This window comes from Ursus arctos, unplaced genomic scaffold (genome assembly GCF_023065955.2).
Source record: "Ursus arctos isolate Adak ecotype North America unplaced genomic scaffold, UrsArc2.0 scaffold_13, whole genome shotgun sequence".
Lineage (NCBI taxonomy): Eukaryota > Metazoa > Chordata > Mammalia > Carnivora > Ursidae > Ursus > Ursus arctos.
Window position 1 is genome coordinate 16333262 of NW_026622797.1, and position 22900 is coordinate 16356161.

The 22900-nt window shown below is 42.9% G+C and overlaps 1 protein-coding gene and 1 pseudogene across 1 annotated transcript in view; one reads left to right on the forward strand and one right to left on the reverse strand.

The window, feature by feature from the left end:
• PPIL4 (peptidylprolyl isomerase like 4) overlaps positions 1–5238 on the forward strand; it is a 35773-nt gene extending 30535 nt beyond the window's left edge. Inside the window, exon 13 of the mRNA XM_026505018.4 lies at positions 1364–5238. Coding sequence (XP_026360803.1) covers positions 1364–1615 — 252 coding nt within the window. The 3' untranslated portion in view covers positions 1616–5238. The remainder of the gene's footprint in view (positions 1–1363) is intronic.
• An 879-nt stretch (positions 5239–6117) lies between these two features.
• LOC113259705 (U6 spliceosomal RNA) lies at positions 6118–6216 on the reverse strand (annotated as a pseudogene).
• Positions 6217–22900: the final 16684 nt, after the last annotated feature.

A 22900-nucleotide genomic window follows, 5' to 3' on the forward strand; every position in this document is an offset into this window, starting at 1 on the left:
CAATCCTTAGGATTTTGCTTTCCTCTGAGAGAAATCTTTTAAGGAAGTTGAATTTTATGAACTGTCTCTTGAAAGAGCATTCGCTCTGGTCTCTTTAGATTTCAGCCACTTGCTGAGATACTCATTTTATTTTATTTGTTTAAGTAGACTCCATGTCCAAGGGGGGAGCCCAAGGTGGGGCTTGAACTTACCACCCTGAAATCAAGACCTGAGCTGAGATCAAGAGTCAGATGCTCAACTGACTGAGCCACCCAGGCGCCCCTGAGATACTCATTTTAATTGGGGATAGAACACAAACAGAAATAGAATTGTTGTAACTAGCCCTTTTCATATAGGAAAATTACTGCTGTTACTTAATTAGTAAGAATAGAATTAGGGGCACTGGGTGGCTCACTTGCTTAAGATTCTCTCCCTCTGCTCCTCTCCTCTCTCTGTCTCTGTCTCTCTCCCCTCCCCCCCCAAAAGAATTTAATGTATCTACTCTTTTGGCCCATTGTTTCTTAACTCATTTTTAAGAAATGGGTAAATTAATGATTTTTTTATATTTATTTATTTTTCTTTTAAAGATTTATTTATTAGAGAGAGAGTGCTTGCATGTGCAGGGGGAGGGGCAGAGGGAGAGAATCTCAAGCAGACTCCCCTCTGAGTGTCGAGCTTAACATGGGTCTCCATCTCATGACCCATGAGATCATGACTTGAGTCAAAACCAGGAGTCAGATGCTTAACCGACTGAGCCACCCAGACACCCCAATAAATGATTTTAATAAAAAACATATATCAGCCTAATATAAACATGGAAAATATATTTGAAGATTTGGAGAGGAGCTGTTGTAAAGTAAACACTTTAAAAATAATCACTCAGACCAAAGTATTCAGTATTTGTTTTCTTTTTAGACTGATTGACTTGTCTTACTCTTCTGGCTATGTTATTTAAACGTCTAAAGATTCCTCATAGGGTTTTTATGGGAATTTTAGTAATTCCATTGCAAGTCAATTGGGGAGTGAAGGGGGAGGTAGAAAGGTGACCAGCCATAGCCCGAATTCTTGGTATTGCAATTTTCTCTAAACACTTGTTCTAATTTCAGTTGGGTGATTTCAGTTCTTTGTTTTTGGATCTGATCCTTCAGTTCAGCTGAAGTAGTAGGTACAAAGCAATGAGATTGATAGGAAAAATGATTAAGTCTTTCTCTGAATTATTTTTGCTTTCTAATTTGTAAGATTCTTGGCGTTAGTGGTAGTGTTCAAATTTGAGCTGCTATAGCTGCTTGCTATGGTAGACTTTCTGAGTTTTATTAATTGACAGTACTTACAAAATGATTATTTTACAGATTCACTTGTAACTCTTTCTCCATTCTTTTGACAGGATATCTACAGGGAGATGGGGTTCGGTCACTATGAAGAAGAAGAAAGCTGTTGGGAGAAACAAAAGAGTGAAAAGAGAGACCGACCTCAAAACCGAAGTCGGAGCCGATCTCGAGAAAGGGATGGCCACTACAGTAATAGTCACAAATCGAAATACCAGACCGACCCCTATGAAAGAGAACGGAGTAAAAAGAGAGACCGAAGCAGGAGTCCCAAGAAATCCAAAGATAAAGAAAAATCGAAGTACAGATGAAAAATGAAGAATGATACATTAGTGGCTAATGTATTTACTGTTGTCTAACTTAGAGCATCAGATATCAGATTTTGTGTCAAAGCCGTTAAAGACTCTGCTTGTTATTTTTTGTTCACACTAGGGTTATGGCCCTTTTCAGTTGATACTGATTGTATAGGGCGCAGAAAGACAATAAAAAACGGAACATTTTCTTTGTAGACTTTTTTACACTAATTTTATTGTTATACATAAACAGTAGTGTTCATTTTTAAAGTCTTTCACATTTTTCACTCTTTTTTTAAATGAAGTATTTCATACTTAAAAAAATTCACAGACATGTATATATAAGGTATAAAGAATAGTAAATATTTGTGTGCCCATGAGCCAGCTTAAGAAATAGACTATCACCTGCATTTTAGAAACCCTCTTTGTGCTCTCCTCAAGTGATAATTATTCTGAATTTTGTACTTACCATTCTCTTGCTTATTATAGTTTTAACAACAATGTATGTATTCTGAAATAAAATGTTAAATTTTGTATGTTTTTGAATTTTATATAAATGGCATAATGTGTTTACTTCTGTGACTTGCTTTTTCAACTTAGTATTTTTAGAGAGTCATTCATTTTTACTGTTTTATAGTATTGTATGAATAGACTACAGTTTACCCATTCTTCTGTTAATGGACATTTGGAGTTGTTTTTGGTTTTGCTATTGCAAGCAATGCTGCTATGAGCATTCTGTATCTTGGAGTGATATTGCTTGCTCACATGGTATGGATATCTTCATCTATACAAGATAATGCCAAATTATATCCTACAGTGGCCGGACCAGTTTATACCCCGACCAGCACTATGTGAGTTACTTTTGTGTTACATCCTCTCTAACACTTCTTAGTTTCAGACTTTTAAATTTTGCCAAGGTAGTGGATGCTTAGCAGTACCTTCTTGTGGTTTTCAGCAAGAAGCCTACTGTCATTCTTATATTTGTTCTTCTCTGTGTAACTTGGTTTTCTCTGGCTGCTTTTGTTCTCTCTTTATCACTGCGGTTGTGCAATTTGATTATGATGTGCTTGGTGTCGTTTTTTTCATGTTTCTTCTGCTGGGGCTGTTTACCTACGGGTTTTATGGTTTTCACCAAATTTTGAAAAGCTGTGGGTTTTATTTATTCAGTTAACTTTTTTCTGTCCCCTTCTCTCACTCCTCTCCTAAGACTCCAGTGACTTGTATGTTAGGCCATCTGAGGTTGTCACATTATACCGATGCTCCATTTGGGTGAAGTCTTTTTCTCCTGCTCCGTATTGAATAGTTTCCATTGCTGTGTCCTCAAGTTCATTAATCTTTCCTCCTGAAGTATCTAATCTTCTGTTAATCCCATCCAGTGTATTCTTCACCTCAGATGTAATTTTTTAATTTTAGAAGTTCCATTTGGGGGGCGCCTGGGAAGCGCAGTCGTTAAGCTGCTGCCTTCGGCTCAGGGCGTGATCCCGACGTTCTGGGATCGAGCCGCGCATCAGGCTCCTCTGTGGGGAGCCTGCTTCTTCCTCTCCCACTCCCCCTGCTTGTGTTCCCTCTCTCGCTGGCTGTCTCTATCTCTGTCAAATAAATAAGCAAAATCTTTAAAAAAAAAAAGTTCCATTTGGGTCTTTTTTATATACTCTGTGCCTTTCCTTAACAGGCTCATACTTTTCCTCCATTTTTTTTTTTTATAATAGCTGTTCTAATGTACTTGACTATTCTGTCATCTGTATCATATCTGGTCTGTTTCTATTGATTGATTTTTTCCCCATCTGTTACTGAGTTGTGATTTACTTTTCATGCCTGGTAATTTTTGGATTTTACATTGCTGTGTACTAGAGTTTTTGTATTCCTTTAAATATGTTGAGCTTTTTCTGGAACATAATTAAGTTACTTGGAAATGGTCTGGTCCTTTTATAGCTTGCTTTTAAGTATAATGAGGTAGGACCAGAAGAGCTTTTAGGGCTAATTTGGCCAACTACTGAGGTAATAACCTTCTGAATAATCTCCCCTTTGCTTAGTTTCTTAGGAGATTCCTCCTCTCTGGCTGTTGGGATCAAGAACTGTTTTGAGCCCTATATGAACTCCCAGGTTGTGCTGCCTGCTTTTTTCTGGTGGTCCTTTCCCACCTTTGGGTAGTTTCCTCATGTGAATACACCCATTAGTATTCAGCTAAAGACTCAGGCAAACCCTCTGTAGATCTAGAACTCTCCCACTGTAGTTCCCTCGTCTTTCCAGTGCTCTGCCCTACAGACTTCATCTTGGCTCCCCTACCTCTCTCCCCCCGGAGACTCCCAGGCTCCTGAGAGTCACATCCCTGTCATAGTGCTACCTTGTGGAAATCGCACAATAAGCTCAGGCAGTTGTCGCTTTCTTGTTTGTTTTCCTTCTCAAGAGTCACTGGCCTGCACTGGCTGTTGTGCAGTGTCTGAAAAACTTTGTAGTATATATTCTGTACAGGTTTTTAGTTGTTTAAAATGGGGAAGGTAAATCGTGGTCCTGTCACTTCTTTTTGGCCAGAGTGGAAATCTCACTATTTAAATTTGAATTTCCTAAAGGCTAACAAGGTTGAGCATTTTTTCATATGTATTATATTCATTCCTGATTACTCTCTGTGAAGAGTTTTACATGTCTTTTGCCCATTTTATGTGAAGTTACTGTCTTTTTCTTACAGAACTCTTTAAGGAGTTTTTCTTATGGACTGTGGATATTAATCTGTTATTACTATTAGATGTAAACATTTTCTCTGTGGCTTATTTTTTCACCTTTTTATTGATGGCCTTGGAAGAGCACAAGTTATAAATTTCCCCTCAACTTTGTAATATGAAAAGTTTGATAGATACATAGAAACACGAAACAATGAACATCCATATACCTTCCATCCAGATGTAACAGTCAATAACGCTCTGTTGTTGAACAGTTTGTAAGTAAATTGAAAAAAATCATGACCTTTCACTTTTCAGTATTTCAGCATGCGTATCTTAAAAAGCAAGTGCCCTGTACAACCACAGTATTATTATCACACTTGAGAAAATTAACAATAAGGATTCCTGGCTGGCTCAGTCAGTAGAGCATGCGACTCGATCTCAGGGTCATGAGTTGCAGCCCCACATTGGGCATAGGGGTTACTTAAAATAGAAAAGGAACAATTCCATAATATATAAAACACAGTCTACATTTGAATTTCCCTGATTATCTCAAGAATGTTATTTTTAGGTGTTGATTTGCTTTTAAACCCAAACTCAAGGTTCATGTATTGCATGTTGTTCTTGTCATTTTTTTTTTTTTAATCTGGAAGAGTTTCTTACCGATCCATCCCACCTCTTTTTTTTTTCTTTTTCTTTTTTTTTTAAATGACATTGGCTTTTTGAAGAGTTCAGGCCAGAATATTTCATAGAATGTTTCAGATTCTGGGAATTATTTGATGGTATCTTCATGGTGTCTTCTAGCTCTTCTCTATTTCCTATAAACTAGAAGTTAGGTCTAAATGTTTGATTAGAATTAGGTTATACATTTTAGGAAGAAATTTTTAAGTTGAATGTCAAATTTATTAGCTTTTCTTTGTGTTTTGTGCTTTTTGTATTTTGTTTAAGAAATCCTTAATAAAGATATTCTCCTATATTCCAAAAGTTGTAAGTAAAGCTTTTTTATATTTAAATATTTAATCTACATTGTATGTGTGTATGTGTATGGTATGATATAATGAAAAAAATCACCTTTTTAAAAAAACATACAGATAAAACCAGTTGTCCAAAACCCACTAGTGAATGGCTCATCTATTCGCTATTGATCTACCCTTCCACTTCTGTCATCTACATTTCCATATATGTGTGGATTTTGTTTCATGGGCTCCCTGTTCCACTGGTTACTGTTTATCCCACTACCAGTACCAAGCATCTACATTTCTGTGACTATGGAAAGTCTTTATTTAAGCAAGTCCCCCCACCTGTTTTATTAGTAATGAATTTGCCCTTTGTTTTGTGCAATTTTGGAATCAGCTTCCCTGGTTTCCCAAAGAATTCTGTTGGGATTTTAATTGCATTTGCATTCAAACAATAGAAACTTTCATGAAAAAACATCATAATATTGGATCTTCCTATTCATTAACATAGCATAGCCCTCTGTTTTTTTCTTGAAACTTTTAGAGTTTTCCTTATAAAGTTTTTGTATTTCTTTTGTTAGATTTACTCCTAGTTTCTGTACCTTTTATGAATAAGATTCTATTCTATTATAAATAGTATCTTTTAAAAAAATATTTATTTGACAGAGCACAAGCAGGGGGAGCAGCAGGCTCCCCACGAAGCAGGGAACTGGATGCCGAGCTCAATCCCAGGACCCTGAGATCATGACCTGAGCTGAGGGCAGACACTTAACCAACTGAATCACCCAGGCGCCCCTAAGTGGTATCTTTTAAACATATGATTTTGTTTCCTGACCCAAGAGGTCACACCTTTCTTTCAACTTTTTATTTTGAGATAATTTGAGATTTACGGAAACACTGCAAAAATGAAAATACGGAACGCTTTGCTAATTTTCATGTCATTCTTGTGCAGGGTCCGTGGTAATCTCTGTTCCAATTCCAGTACATGTGCTACTAAAGTGAGTACACAAGTTATGTTTTTGATCACTGCTCTTATATCCAGCCATTTTACTAAAGACTTATGTTTAGAATTTGTCTCTAGGGTTTTTTTGGGGTCTTTTATGTGGATGATAATGTTATTTGCAAATACATTGTTTTTTATTTCCCCATTCCTATTTTTAAAATTATTTTTAAAAATAAGTGTATACTTTGTAGTGGTGGTGGGTGTTTTTTTAGTGCTTGCTGGCTACGATTTCTAGTATAATGGCCTATAATTTCCCTTTTTTTGTGTTGCTCTTTTCTGGTTTTGATGTCCAGGTTATAGAATCAGTTAGTGAGGTTTTTCTCTCTTTTTTTTCTATTCTCTTCAAAGAAAAGAAAAAGATTTACATTATCCATTCCTTGAAAATTGTGTAGAGCTTGCCTATGACATTGTCTGAAGTTTGTATTTCCTTTCTGAGAAAATTTCTTAACTATTAGATTTCAATGATCATAGAATTACTAGTTTTTCTGTTTCTTTCAAGTGTTTAGTTATTTTTGTTATTACATTTTTCTGGGGATTTGTTATTTTCATTGAAGTTTTCAATTTATTGATATGAAGTTGTTTCTAATATATCTGGTAGAGTATTTACTATCCTTTCTTTTACTTTTATTTTACACCTTATGTTTTAGTGTGCCTCTGAAAGAACATATAGCTGGATTATTTTTTAACATAACTTTAATTGATGGGTTTAATCTTAATTGTTTACTGATATATTTGGATTTATTCCTACCACCTTATTTTGTGCCTTTTTAGTTCTGTCCTCCCCATTTTCCTTTTTTTTTTAAGATTTATTTTATTTATTTATTTAGAGCACGTGGCGGGGGGAAGGTTGGGGGAGAGGGAGAGAGACTCTCCAGCAGACTCCCAGCTGCACGTGGAGCCCATCGTGGGGCTGGATCTCGTCAAGACCCGAACCAAATCAAGTTGGATGCTCAACTGTCTGAGCCACCTAGGCACCCCTCCCCCCCGATTTTTCTAATTTAAAACAGTAAAAAAAAATTCTCCACACCCCCCCCACCCCATCTTTTTTGATTAGGGGACTTGCCTTTGAATTTTACTATCTGCATTTCAAGTATAATCTTAGTGTCTTCACCTTTCTCTCTAATTGAAGATCTTGGGAATCTTTTTTTTTTTTTTAATGATCTTGGGAATCTTAAAGTTTAAATTGCCCCTCTTCTAATTTTCTGCCACAATCCTCCAGTATTTTAGTCTTAGCTTGTGATTTTTAACGTTGCAAATTAGACACTATGGTTATTATTGTTTTTATACAGGTAATTGTTTAGATTTGCCCATGTGTTAAATCAGTTTATTTACCCACCTGTCTTCTTGCATCTCAGACCTCCCATCTAGGATAATTTTCCTGCTTTCTGAAGCATGTCTTGATATCCCTTTAGCCAAGTCTGTTGGTGGCTAAACCCTTTGTTTTTGTTTTATCAAAAGTGTTTTTAATTCCCCTGTTCTTTAAAGTTGATTTTTTTATATACCCAGTTCTAAGGTGACAGCAATTTTTTCCTCTGCACTCTAAGATACTAATCTTTGACTTACTATTGCTGTGGAGAAATCCATTTCCATTCCAAATGTCATTCTTTTGGAGGTAATGTATCTTTTCTTTCTGACTTCTTTATTGTTATTAATTAAACTTCTAATTTTGAAGATAATTATAGATTCACATGCAATTGTAAGAAATAAGCAGAGAGATCTTATGGTTCCTGTTATCCAGTTTCTCTGAACGGTAACATTTTGTAAAGTGATAGTACAATGTCACAACCAGAATATTGACATTAACACAGTAGAGGCAGAGAACATGCCATCACCACAAGGATCCCTCGTGTTGCCCTTTTATAGGCACACCCACTTTCCTACCTCCTGTTCCGTCCTTAACCTCTACCAACCACTATCCTGTTCTCCATTCCTATAATTTGGTTATTTCAAGAATTTTATATAAATGGAATTACATAGTATGTAGCCTTTTGGGGTTGCCTTTTTTCCACCCCTCAGTGTAATTCTCTGGAGAGTCTCCCAGGTTGTTGAATGTATTGGTATTTCATCGTTTTTTCTGGTTGAGTAGTCTTCCACAGTACGATGTACCACAGTTTAGCCATTCACCCACTGAAGGACATCGAGGCTGTTCACTGTTTCAGGCTACAGTAAATAAAGCTGCCGTTGATTTTCGTTTAAACATAGGTCTTTATTTCTCTTGGGTAAAAGCCTAGGAGTGCGGTTGCTGGGTCATATCATAATTGCATGTTTAGATTTTTAAGAAACTACTGAACTGTTTTCCTGAGTGGTCATCGATCTTACATTCCCACCAGCAATACATGAGCGATCCAGGTTCTCCACATCCTTGTCAGTATTTGGGGTTTTTGTTATGTTTTATTGTAGCCATTCTGAGAGATGTATAGTGGTATCTACTTGTGGTTTTAATTCTGTTACCCTGATTGCTAATGATGTTGGATATCTTTTCAGGTACTCATTTTTCCGTCTTTGACTCCTGGTGAAACGTCTCTTCATGTCCTTTGCCTGTTTCTAATTGGATTTTTTTTTCTTTTTTACTTCTCAGTTTTGAGAGTTCTTTTTTTTTTTTAAGATTTTATTTATTTATTTGAGAGAGAGTGAGCACAAGCAGACGGAGGGGCAGACAGAGAGGGAGAAATAGACTCACTGCTGAGCAGGGAGCCCGATGCGGGACTCGATCCCAGGACCCTGGATCATGACCTGAGCTAAAAGCAGACGCTTCACGGACGGAGCCATCGCGGTGCCCTTGAGAGTTCTTTACACATTCTGGATATTAGTTCTTTGTTGGATATGTTGTTTGCAAATACTTTCACCCAATGTGCAGCTTGTGTTTTCATCCTCTTACAGTGTCTTTGCAGAGCAAAAGATCTGAATTTTTTTAAGCTTACTGTGCTTTTGGTGTCAAGAGTAAGAACTCTTTGTCTAGCCCTAGATCCTGAGGTTTTCTTCCTACTTTTTTCCCTAAAAGTTTCAGAGTTTTATTTTAAGTTGTGATCCATTTGGGTTAATCCACTTGCGTTAGCACCGTTTGTTGAAAAGCCTCTGGCTGCTATTTTAAGGATTTTTGTCTCTGGTGTGCCAGAGTTTCACTATGATATGTCTAGATACAGATTTATTTAGCTTTCTTGGTATATCATTCGTCTCATGATTACTGTGCCTTGTTGTATATTATGTCTGATGGCTTTGGATTTTTCATTATTCTGGAAATTTCTCTGCCATTTTCTCTTCAAATATTGCCTCTCCCCTGTCCATTCTGTTTTTTCTTTCTGCAACTCCAGTCAGTCTTGTCAGGCCTCCTTCTTTTGTTCTTTGTATCTTCACTTTCATGTTTTCCGTATGGCACATTCTGAATGATTTCTTTGCATTTGTTTTCCAGGGCACCTATTATTTCTTCATATAAGCCAAATCTGCTATTTAACCCATCCACTGAATTTTTTTCCTTTTTTTTTTCCATTCACTGAATTTTTAATTTCAATGATTCATTTTTAGAAGTCCTGTTTGATTCTTTTTCAAGTTCCTGTGGTTATTTTTTATTTCCTTTTTTCTTTGATCACTTAGTTCCACTTTGTTTTATTTTCATGGTTAGTTTTATATTGTGTTTTTGACAATTCCAATATCTTAATTTCTTGAGAATTTAAATCTTTAGTTTTTGTTTCTGTTAACTCTTGTGCATAGTAGCTTCTTGTGTGTTTTTATTTTTTTTTTAATTGGGAATACATAATTTGGGACTCCTAAGATACCTAAATTAAGAATACTTTTCTCCAAAGAGGATTTATATTTGCTTTTCAGACAAATCACATGACCTGGAGCCACTTTGATTTCGTGGCTTATAGTTTCCATGTGCATACATGGTGTAGACCATAGTGAGAGTTAACGAAGTATCAGGGAAAGCAGTCTGTTTTAAGGTCTGTTCCTGTCTCCATCGTTGCAGAGCTGGGAAGATGTCTGCAGATGTTCTTTTCTAGCCTAGAATTTTTTCAGTAGTGAGACCTTCTAGTCCCTAGCTTTAGGTTCCAAATTCTCTTAGGGCCCAAAGCCTGGTCTTCTTCATTGACATCTGTCATCCTTGTGGCTTGAGGCCTTTACCTCCCCCCACCCCAAGCTCTGCATTAAGACTGGTGGTTCACTTACCATTTTGTTAACACATTTTTGGATCTTGAGGAAATCCCTGACTGTCTTCCAGTCTCATTAGTGTATTTAAAGTATGACTGCTATAATTGACCTGGCATGCGGATGTTTTACAGGGGGCTGATATGGGAGGGAGGGTGGTATGGGGGGTGTCACAATTCATAATATCCAGTCTACCATACTGCTAAGAGCAGATGTCTCTCCAAATAGTGTTCATAATTCTTAACTATTGATAGAAAAAATTGTAATGTCATTACATAAGAAACTATCACCCTGAATATAGAAAAGTAAATGCTATCCATTCTAGAAGATTCTAGAATGTCTGAAAGAATGAACGAGAGAAAAATAATGGTTGAAAATGATAGGAGTAGTAAGAAGAAATAACCTGCTGACACCTAAAACTTGAATTCAGTAGGTTTAGTGGGAAAAATAAAAGCAGTATAAATTTCCAAACCTAGCATTTCAAGAAAAAATTATCCTTAATTGCAAAAGCCGGTATTTTAGGTGTGAAAGACAATTTTTTTTGTTTTTGTTTTAATTTAGAAAGAGTGCTGGGGGAAGGAGCAGAGGGAGAAAGAGAATCTCAAGCAGACTCCTCACTGAGTGTGGAGCCTGACAACGGGGCTCAATCTCACGACCCTGAGATCATGACCTGAGCTGAAATCAGGAGTCAGACGCTTAACTGACTGAGCCACCCAGGCGCCCTGAAGGACTACAGTTTTAACAAAAATGTATGTATAGAAACACGGAGTTCTATTAGTCAGAAAGTGGTTTTAATAGCAGTGACCTCTCATCAGAGTGTCCATCAAGTATCCTTGATGGAGCCTCATTCCTACTACTAACATCTAGGGTAAAGTGACCCTGTTTCCTGTTTCTTCCGTGTTGCTTCTCGAGGTTTTTGGTGAACTCAAAATCAGGCTCCAGTAACACGTCTTACTCGCTTTTGCTAAAACCAGAGAAAAAAGCTGAACAAGATATAGTAATCAAATTGTTTTTTATTAACAGGAAAAAAAAGTTTTTTTTTAAAAGTTATTTTAAGGCTAAAATTGCTCACTCATTTTAACTTTGCTGTGAAGTTTCAGGTTGATCTGTCTTACCTGTTGAATTTTCAAGGGTTTTGATCAGAACTAGCAAAAGCTAAAAGCAGAGAAGCCATATGTAGGCACAGCAAAAGAAAGTAACTATAAATAAGCTTCTACTTTCACAAGTGTCTTTAAATAAATTGGTTGTTTTTTAGTTACTGAGAGATACATTTCATATCTACATTTTCCATTCATCATAAAAAATTTTTAATCTCAAGTTTGACATTTCTTCCCCATCTAGACTGAGTCACAAAGAATGCATAATAGATAGTAAAATCGAAATCACAGAAGTCTTACCTTTCAGTGGCTGTTGCTATGAAACTGTTTTGATGGGAAATTTTAGAGAAGCTTGTGCTTCCTGTTGTTAAATGATAGAATATGGAGATCCCCTTAATTTTCAAAATTGTCTTTTTTTTATAGCAAGTAATCTCAGTTATTACTACTGGAACAATCTTCATTCTTACCCTGTCTTACCCCACACAGGACTGCCCATTAGGTTTAATTTTGCGTTTGCCTTCTCTCTGTGCCTTGTACATTGGTGGCCAGGGCTTTTAAGAGATGTTTCCCGTGCAGTTAAAAGGCTGTATGACTATTATTTATTTTGCCTAGGACATTAGGTGGCTCGAGACACACAAGGGGCTGCAGATATGGTAACCTACTTTATACAAGAGAGCAGTTATTCTACGAAAAGAGAAGTTAGAAAGGTGCTGCTTTGTTGTCGTGAATCTAGAACAAGACCACAGTGACCACTGGCTCCTGAAAAAGAGGGAAGTTTTATTTTGTTTCCTTCAAAGGCAGTTTGGTCTGGCGGAGAGAGCTTGGGGTTCTGTGCCAGAAAACTTGAGAGCAAAGGCAAGCTGTGGAGGGGAGAGCGACGTGATGGTGTGGCTAAGGCAGAGGACTATGGAGGGTCCCGAGCATGGAAAGGGAGGAGGAACCCGGGGAAGGAGTGTGCTGAGTGCTAGGCTTTGATTTGCCAGGCAGTGGAAAATTAGAACTCGTTCCCGAGAAGGGAAGTGGCGCTGGGATCCTTGAGGAAAGTCACTCTAGAAGCCATGGATAGGATCACAGTCGGGGATTGGCACCAAATCCCTCAGATGGCATTGTGTACGATTCCTTCAACATCCATTGAAACACACAGTCCCCAGTCCAGATTCACGTCAAAGTAGGCTTCCCGGAGGAGGTGATGTAGAGGCCAGAACCTGCCTTTGATATCCACTTGGTACAGCGCCAGAATGTGGAACGGGCATCACAACGATAAAAATGTGTAAAAGTCACACCGTCCTTGCTATGTAACCAATCGTTTAGCATTACAGGAAGTAACTCAGATAGCCTTGGAGTGGTCATGGATGGACAGGCTTTTAGCAGAACATCGTTGTGGTGCAGGGTCGGAATGGAGACTGCCTGGTTGACCAGGGCTCCCCTCGTACTGTGTCGGTGGAATGCGTGGCCGCGGCTAGCCCGGGGCCGGCCTGAGAACAGGCACATGGCCTGATTCATCTTTCCACCTCTGGCCAGCAGGAGAGGGCCTCACGTCGAGTGGGAAACCAGCCTCCACAAATTCTGCGATCTCAGCAGATGGCAGAAAATATATTTTTAACTTTATCACAAGTGTTGTTTCATAATTATGTTGATAATTATCTACTACTCATTCTCTGAAAACAAACCAAAGACACACCTCTGTGGCCTTTTCTCCCAGCATATGCTTATGGGAAATAACGTGATGGGCCTCACGGTAAAGCTCACCGGTCTTCAGGTCTGTCCTAGGTGTGCAGGCGCAGGTGACGCTGTGTCATGGGAGGACAGCTGCACCGTGGCCTGCCAGCCAACCCTCAGGCGCAAGGACTCGCCCGATTGCTCCTCTGCCCGTCTTCCCATCATGTGGAAGTATGCTTAGCTGAGTGAATGGTGGCCACAACTAAGAGCTCTGAGAGGAAGGCGGTTTGGGGATTGAGGAGTATGTTCGTTTCCTAGAGCTGCCATTACAAATTACCACAAACCGGGCGGCTTAAAACAACAGAAATTCGTTCTCACAGCTCTGGAGGCTAGAAGTCCAAAACCACTGTGTTGGCAGGGCCACGCTCCCTCGCCTCTTCCTAGCTTCTGGTGGTGTTCCTCGGCTTACAGCTACGTCACTCCAATCTCTGCTTCTCTTCATCTGGCTTTCCCCGTGGCTCCTCTGTGTTTCTGCATCCAACTCTCCCTCTCCTTTCTCTTCCCAACACACTGGATTTAGGGCCCCCCCAACCCAGTGTGACAACTTTCCTTGATCACATCTGTGCAGGCCCTATTTCCAAATAAAGCCACATTCACAGATATCGGAGGTTAGGACCCCAGTGTGAGGGGTGAGGTATTTGCAAAGTTCAAGAAAAGCTTCTGCAGCACTTTGGCTGCAAAGATGCTGTTGAGAGAAAACCAAGCAGAGCCCTAGAGCCCAAGTTTCCAGACACGAACGTTGCAAGTGCTCAGATGGGACCACTTACCACCCACGAGCATTAGCCCAGGAGAAGGTGCTTAGCTCACCACGTGTATCACCACTCATTCTTTGTCCTCAGCCCAGGTGACTCTACCTGGTCTCATAAACCTCACGCCTTTCGATTCATAGTCTGTCTGTCCAGCCATGGAGAGAGGGGTAGACCATATCTCCCTCGGGACTTTTGTGAGAGAACCACAGACTCCACAGTCACCTGACATCCGTAGGAACTATGTGTTGCCGTAGCTTTAGGGAGATTTTTCCAGAATGCCAACTTATTTAGGTTATAGAGATACAATCTCACTCTCTAAGTAGAGAACGTCTCCAGGACGGAGAAGGAATCAAGGAAGTTGGCGAGCGCCCTGATGGATGGGTACTTTGAGGCCACTAGTTTTTGAACCTGGAGCACACTGAGACTGTCCGGTTCCCAACATGGTAGCTTCATTATGGTCCAGAAATGAAAATTATTTTGTTTAAAAAAGCAACCAAACAGCCTGGGTGAAAGAACATATTCATTAATGATTCAGTTAATTTAATTTAACTTAATTTTTTGAATATTTTAGTTGTTTGAGAAAGAGAGAGAGAGAGAACATGAGCAGGGGAGAGGCAGAGGGAGAAGCAGACTCCCCGCTGAACAGGGAGCCCAATGTGGGGCTTGATCCCAGGACCCTGGGATCATGACTTGAGCCCAAGGCAGATGCTTGACTCACTGAGCCACCCAGGTGCCCCATTTAATTTTATTTTTAAAATTAAAATGCTTCTCGAAAAAGTTCTTCCTGAGCTGAGCTATTTCACCTTGAGACTGAGTACCAACGGTCTGGATCTTGTCAAGCTTCCCTGTGCCTCCGAGCCTAGGCCTAGACTTTCCCTCCGCCTGGAATGTCCCAGAGAACCCAGACTTCTGGAAACTCCAGCCTGTCGTCTCAAGTCAGCTGAGCTTTTATTTCCTCAACGAAGCCTCCTCTGCCTCTTCACAGAGTGGGAATTTCCTCTTCAATGGACCCCCTCGTCCAGTGGTTCTCAGTTAGGGGCTATTGTGCCCCCATGGGGACACTTGACAACGTCTGGGAACACTTGTAGGTGTCACAACGGGAGGATGGGTTGTGCTACTGTTTGCTAGTGAGAAGAACACCCTCCAGTGCACAGGATGGTCCCTTCACAGCAAAGAATTTTCCAGCCCCAAACATCAATAGCCAGCTCTCATCTAACATTTACCATGTGACCGTAACTCTTCGCTTACAGTCTTGCCTCCACTCACTTACGTTGTTCAGTTGGTGCCGATGTTCTCAGGTTGGTGCCGATGTTCTCAGCCTGGTGCACGGTGTGAAATGAAACTGGAATGTACTTCACAGTCTTTACTGCCTTGATCCCTGCAGTTAAGATCACATCTCAGGTGGAACTCAGAGGAGTGATGCACAGATATTATTTAATAAGCTAGAATTGTTTTATTTTTTTTTAATATTTTTAAAAAATATTTTATTTATTTATTTATCTGACAGAGAGAGAGAGAGACAGCCAGTGAGACAGGGAACACAAGCAGGGGGAGTGGGAGAGGAAGAAGCAGGCTCATAGCGGAGGAGCCCGATGTGGGGCTCGATCCCAGAACGCTGGGATCACGCCCTGAGCCGAAGGCAGACGCTTAACGACTGAGCCACCCAGGCGCCCCTAGAATTGTTTTAAATGCACGATTGTTTTATATTGGATTTAAAAAGCTAAGCCCATACAGCAACGACAACTGCTTCCCCACTTTGCTTCGGTGTCTGTTGTGGGCGCACCTGTTCCTATTGAGGGCGGAGAGCGTTGTTTCCCCTGCCTCTGTAGCTCCCTGACAGCGTTTCAGTTTTTCCTGGGTGCTAGACTTTGCCATCATCACTTCTAGAAATCCTGTCTTCATTAGTTTGTGCTCAAAACAGAAACAGCCATCCATTGAGCAACTAATATGCCAAGCACTGTTCTAAGCACTTTTTGTGCATGGATTAATTGCATTCTCATCATATCCCATGAGATAGATCTGATTACTCTCCCCATTTTACAGATGAGGCAACTGAGGCACAGAAAGATGAAACCATTTGTTTAGGTTTTCACAGCTAATAGGTGGCAAGGCAGTGCAACTCTGAGTTTATGACTCCAAATGATGATAATAAGCTTAGATCCTTAGATTCAAGACCTGATGATAAAAAACAAAACGTTACCACTTTAGAGAAAATACAGGAAAATATATTTACAACTTGAGGATAGGGGAGGCTTTCTTAACATTCAAAAAGCACAAATAATGAAGGAGAAGCCAATAATTTTGATTGACACAGGAGTCAAATCGCTTGCAGAACATCATAAGCAAAGCCGAAAGACGAGCGTTGGGCGTGGACAGTTGCAGCATACACGCTAGATAAAGCTTAGCAAGCGGAATATGTGAGGGTGATCGGCAGCCAGCAAGAAGAAGGCTCCGTGAGAGCAGAGAGGGCCGTGGAGGGAAGACAGGAAAATGGCAAGGCCAGTAGACACAAAGCCATCCCCAAGTTCGCTCGCCATCCGGGAAATGAAAGTTAAAATAATCACGAGAAGCCATCCAGCGTTTCTCACACATCGGATTGGCAGAAAGCAGGATGGCCCACCCTCCGGACTGCCGGCGAGGAGAGCTCCCGCGTGCTGCGGACGAGCATCCGTGGGCAGCGGCTGAGTGCTGACCAGCGGACCCAACCTTTGCACGCCCTGGCCACTGGCCACCATGGCAAATCCCTGCATGCTGTGTTGGCTGTGAGAAAACAGGACACAGAGCAAGACTGTTTTCGGGGTTCCCTGTGGCTGGAGAGAGAGGAGCGGCAACCAGGCCCGGGGTCCTGACCTGGGTCTATCGCACGGGCCTCCAGGGGCCGCAGGGCCAGCTGATGCCCGGCGCCTGGCAGCTGTCCGCACGATTGTGCGCTCCTCCTGGGGAAGGGTCTGTCCCCACGCTTAGGACCCACTGTCTGAACACCTCCAGGCCACTTCCCGAAAGCACAGACCTCCATCTCACTGCAAAGGCCAGAGCGGGCAGAAAGAGCCTCAGGGCAGATGCAAGGCCAGTTTAAGCAGAGTAGAAGAGGGAAGTGCGCCCGACCTGCCATCCGACCCTTCTCAGTGTGCTCATGGCTTCGACAGACGTCGCCGCCAGCCTGGTCACTACTGCTGTCTCCTCTTATGTCTCTCGTGGGCAGAGGCTAGTTTTGGGTCAGCTATATCCTAACAAAGATTGTTACCTCTGGAAGACCTTATTTCTCATTCAGTTGGGAATAAGTAGCCTAAATTGTGGCTTCATCTTTTTGGCTCCTAACGGTCATGGCAACTAAGTCATTTTAGCTGCAGGGGAATCAGCCAAGGTTTCTCTGGATCGGTTACTCTAACGGCCCCATACGGTGGTCCTTTTCTTAGACAGACAGAGGAGTCACAATTTTTCTCGTCTAAATAACGTCTCCAAGATGTCACACAGAATTCTGGGGCCTCTGTCAAGTACTTACCTGATTGGCTGAGCAGATTCAAACGTCTTTCTTGCAGAGCCCTTTGGCGCTGGCCACTGTGGTCCCTGTCCCCTGCGCAGGTGCCACTGCCCTGGGGTTGAACACAAATTGGGATCCCTCAGTGTCATTGCCCAGGCTGAGCTGGTGGCAAGTGCACCTCAGGGTGGCGCTGGCAGGATCCTCAGAGAATTCCTGCCTTGCCTGGCGGCTCCCTTCCTCCTTCCCCGGCCTCTGAATTTTGACAGGACTTGAACTGAAAATATCGTCTGTTGTGTTACTCAGAGTAAGGATTTAGATTTCTCCTAGAATTTTTTTTTAAGATTTTATTTATTTATTTGTCAGAGAGAGGGACATCCAGTGAGAGAGGGAACACAAGCAGGGGGAGTGGAAGAGGAAGAAGCAGGCTCCCAGCGGAGGAGCCCGATGTGGGGCTTGATCCCAGAACGCCAGGATCATGCTCTGAGCCGAAGGCAGACGCTTAACGACTGCGCCACCCAGGCACCCCCTCTCCGAGAATTTAATACCAGGAAAGTGTTTCTTTTGTTGGGAAAGCCTACGTGCTTAATTTGGGATCTGGGAGCTGAAAGGCCACTTGTGACGTGTAGAGGGGGTCCTTGGGGAGCTCTGTGGGCCTAGGTTTGAGTTACCCTTTCGCACCCCGATGATCCTGTCTCAAAAGCTAGGATAATGACTCCGAGGCCATTGAGCTGTTGTGGGGTTAAGACACTCCAATGGAAGGCACCGAATATGCTGGAAGCACTAAACCAACCATAGTTGTTCTTAGAAAACCCGTTGTGCCAGGAAACTCAAAGCTGGAACTAATGCCCAGAGGAAGCCACTTTTTAAATCTAGGTTCTGATACCATGTTTGTCTTTGTTCCAATCATTTCTTTTAAGTCATCTCTACACCCAACGTGAGGCTCGAACCACTACCCCGAGATCAAGAGTCGCATGCTCTACCAACGGAGCCAGCCAGGCGCCCCCGTTCTCATCATTTCTGATTGTAGCTTTATTGCGATGATCCCATTCCATCTGTGTTTTAATATTCTAGACTGCCGCACATCTTTTGTGGGAGACAGGTGGGGGATAAAGAAAGAAGAGCAGAAGGGGCACCTGGGTGGCTCAGTCGGTTAAGTGTCTGCCTTCGGCTCAGGTTGTGATCTCAGGGTCCTTCTCCCTGCTCAGCGGGGAGTCTGCTTCTCCCTCTCCCTCTGCCCCGCTCCCGCTCATGCTCTCTCTCTCTCTCTCAAATAAATAAATAAAATATTTAAAAGAAGAAGAAGGAGGAGGAGGGGGAGGAGGAGGAGAAGGGCAAATTCCAGTGAACTTGGGCCATTCCTGAACTCTCAGATTCTAAACCCAGCTTGACCAACTGGCTCACTGGGTGTCCTTGGGCAAGTCACTTTAGAGACCTGTCATTGTTGGGAAGTGGGCCGCTTGTGGTGTGTGTTCTCTGCTCTCACTCTGACCCCATCGCGCCTCCCCCGATGCAGGAAACAGACGCTGAGTTCAGGGGTGCTGCCCATGGCCACCGGCTGCAGGTGCTCTGGTCAGGTGGGCCTGCGGTCAGGCTCCCCCTGCCTCAGTGAGAGAAGCCGCCGCCCACCCCATGCAGGGCTGCAGTGAGGACCGCTCCTCGTCCTGTTGCAGACCTCGCCCATGACACTAGCCCCAAGGCTTCTGTGACTGACAGCAGGGCCAGGGTCCTCCTCCGCGCCCAGGCACTGGGCACCCCTCGCTGGTAGGCATTCCCGTTCTCTCCCTGACCCTCTTCGCTCCTGCACGCTTTAGTTTTGTTTAGTTTTGTTTGTAAAGTTGGGAGCACCAACCTTCTTGGGAGCACCTCGGACCAGATGCTTTTCTCAGCTGAAGGCCTGAGTGGAAACTTGGAAAGGAAACTGTGAGCACTTTTTTCTCTGAGTCTCTCCTGGCTTTCCTGTGCAGCCAGCCCATGCCCTCAGAGAGTTTCTTTTGCATGTGGTTGTTAAACTTTGATTCGGTGACTCATGCTGGGGTGAAGGCTTCACATCTGCCTCCCTCATTTGACTGCTTTCTTCTTTTCCTTTTTTGTTTTCAATCTCAAAGCAAAACTACCTTGGCAGCTGAACGTGACTCTGGCGTCCAGGAAGGGGAGCTTTGGCATGAAGTGCCTTCTCATGGCCGCGTGGCCCAGCCCAGCTGTGCTCCCCCAGCTCGGGTGACACCTGGCTAACTGGGAGGAGAGCTGGGGGCGTGGAGAGGAGCACCAGTGCCCACCGTGGGGGGCTGGAGCGACGTGCCCTGCTGGTGAGTGCCTGCCCTCGGCCATCTGTCAGTGTGACAGGCCCTGTGCAGACTTGGGTCCAGGGGTGGAGGAGAGAGACAGAACATAGCGGACAGGGGGCAGGTTGGAGGGCAGTTCTTGGATTAGCGTTATTCTGAGCAATTTGACTTCCTGTGCCTTACATGACGTTAAGTACGCAGATAAAAAAAATTAGGTGAAATCCTTGCTCATTTTAGCACAATTTTGTTTAATTTCAAGAGGGTTTTTGTGGAAGAAAGGTTAATTGGAGGGACGCTTCCATTTAAATAAAAACTCCTGCCGTGATCTTTGAAGATATTTTAATTTTATGAAATCAGAAGGTCTAGAACTCTCGGGCACATTTTCAACCTGTCTCCAGGCTCTCAAAAGCATCTCTTAGACTAGATACTGGTTTGTGGGTGTCTAGTTTCCTGGCAGGTCAGGAATATTTGGCTCTAGCCCCAAGCCCCATCTCCCCCTAAAGGATGGCTCTGTGGGCTTTGAGAAGGGCCATGAGGACATGGAAATAAGTCTTAACCGCATGCAATGAAGACAGTCTTGGCTAATTCTCTATGGCCGTTAGAAACCTCAGCCATGCCTCCAGGATTATGAAGTCCTCTCCAAGGCCAGGTGACGCCAACCCAGGAGCTCTGATACCTGACACGTGAACAGGTTGAGTGTGGAAGATAGTAGAGGGTGGTTTTTGAAAAACTCTGTTTCAGAGTTGCCCTGGGGTATGGATCAGGGCTTGTGTGTATATCCCAAGTAACCTATAGCAGTACAGAAGAGCAAGGGACAAGTTCAGGGAGGAAACAAAAGTCCAGGCCACCCAGGCTCTCAGCAGCACTATTTGCATCGGCCAAAAGGTGGCAGCACCCCAAGGGTCCATCTGCAGGTGAATCGATAGACACAAGGTGGTCTCTATACACAGTGGAAAATTATTTGGCCTTAAAAAGGAAAATTCTGACATATGCTTGCAACAGAGTGAACCTTGAAAACATTATGCTGAGCGAAATAAGCCAGTTAGAGAAGGACAACTACTGTATGATTACACTTCTGGAAGGTACCTGGAGTAGTCAAAGTCATAGAGACGGAAAGTAGCAGTGTGGTTACCAGGGGCAGGTGGGGGAGAGAGGGTTGGGAGTTAGTGTCTAATGGGGACAGGGTTTCAGTCTTACGAGATGAGAAAGTTCTGGAAATGGATGGTGGTAATTGTTGCTTAATGCCACTGAACTGCACTCTTAAAAATAGTTACTATGGTAAATTTTATACTATGTACAATTTACCACAATTAAAAAAAAAATTATAATGCCCTTTAAAAATCCCCCAAAAGCCAGGCCCAAAACACGAATCTCGTGGGCTGAAGTTTTTGCCTCTCTGTGACTTCCCCAAAATCTGACTGACAACTCCACTGATCTGAGCTGAACCAGAAAACTGCACGGATTATGTTCACAAGAGCTTTCTCCCCATCATGGGGGTGACTTGTGGCTGTCATAACGTGCTGGATTGCTCTGGGGCTGGCAGAGGTGAACAGGAACAGGATTTGAGGGTCGGGGCAACGGGATGAATGCACGCATCCTGGGCTCGCCTTGCTCTGTGGCCCCCTGAGCAGCCCCGGGCAGACCCTCTGGGCCAGGAGGTAGCAGGAATCACCACCCACGGGAGTCTAGTCCCTCCCATTTATTAGCTGCGGGACCTGGGTAAGTTGGCAAAACCTCTCTTTTCTTTAGTTTTCTTACTTGCAACATGAGTCATGAGGTAGCCCTTTTCCGTCTCCTACAGAGGTCGGGATCTTCAAAGATAATATGCAAGGAAGCGCCTTCTAACTGTAAAATACTGGGTACAAGTGAGCTGCTGGCTCTCTTGTACTCTCTTCCTCGGGGGCTCTTCCAGTCAGAGGCTACAGACCTCAGCCTGGATGGGCTGATTCTAGGAGGAACGGGTCTGCTCTGATTCCCATCGTTAGAAAGTTCTCCCTCCCCTCCCTCCCTCTTCCTCCCTTCCTTTCCTGCTCTCCTGTGAGCCCACCTCCAATGTCGGATTCAAGGATTCAACCTGAGCTCCTCTCCACGGCTGCCTTGACCGCTGACCATAGGGAAGTGGTAGGAGGCCGACCACTGTAAGAGGAGACTGAAGATTTTCAAAGTGTTACTAATTCATCATCTGTGCTGTTGGTGACTTCCAGGCAAGCTGGAGGAAGAAAACTGAGATGAAATTGTTCGTACTTTCAGGACTTAAAAATAGAAAGGAGCGAGAAGCTGCCGGCAATGTTGTCGCTCAAGGGGAGGGTGGTGGCCTGAGGGCCAGAGGAGGCTCCTGAGGACAGAACCGCCCCCCCCCCTGCCGCCTCCACCTCAGGTTTCTTATTTAGAAGTTTCAAAAGGAAATGAAGTTGATTTTAAAGTCTCAAGGGGGCAAAAGAAAGCCTCTGAAGTAGGTGGATTCTTTCAGTTAATTTTGTGTAAAAACAGCTCTCCTGTCGCATGCATAACCTTTCAAAAGTCTCTTCAGAAAAGGAGCTCTTTTGGGGCGCCCAGCTGGCTCCGTCGGTGGAGCGTGCAACTCTTGATCTCGGGGCTGTGAGTTCGAGCCCCACGCTGGGTGTAGATATCACTTCCAAAAAATAAAACCTTAAAAAAAGAAAAGAAAAGAAAAAAGAAAAGAAAAGAAAGAAAGTAAAAGGAGCTCTTTTGGAACCTGTGGGTGCTGAGGAGAGCTGCCGAGGATGGGGCCTCACGTGGCCGCTCTCATTCCCGCACCCCAGGTGAAAGCCCCACGTCCCAGCCCCAGGTCTTTTCATTTTGAAAATGTTTCCGATGCCGTCATACCAGACCACAAAGTTATAAAACAAGCATGGACTCTCCTTGCAGCTGTTACTTTGTGACCGAAGCGAAGGCACCCAGCCCAGCTGTAGTTTGGTTTTTCCATTTCTGTAATAACAAGATGTTACCTCCATCTTGAACAAAGTCAAAGCAACACGTTACTTTTGCCGTCTATGAATCCTCGGTCTCTGCCCCTTACTGACTATATAACCTTGACCCTGTGCCGTGCGGAGCCTCAGTTTCTTCACCTGTGAGAAGGGAAGGCTGTTATCTCTCTTCTCCCCCACCCCCAGGCATGATGGGAAGTCAAGGCAGTCTCTAGATGAAGGCGATGTGGAAACACTGAAGAGCTCCCTGAACACAAACTGCTGTGTT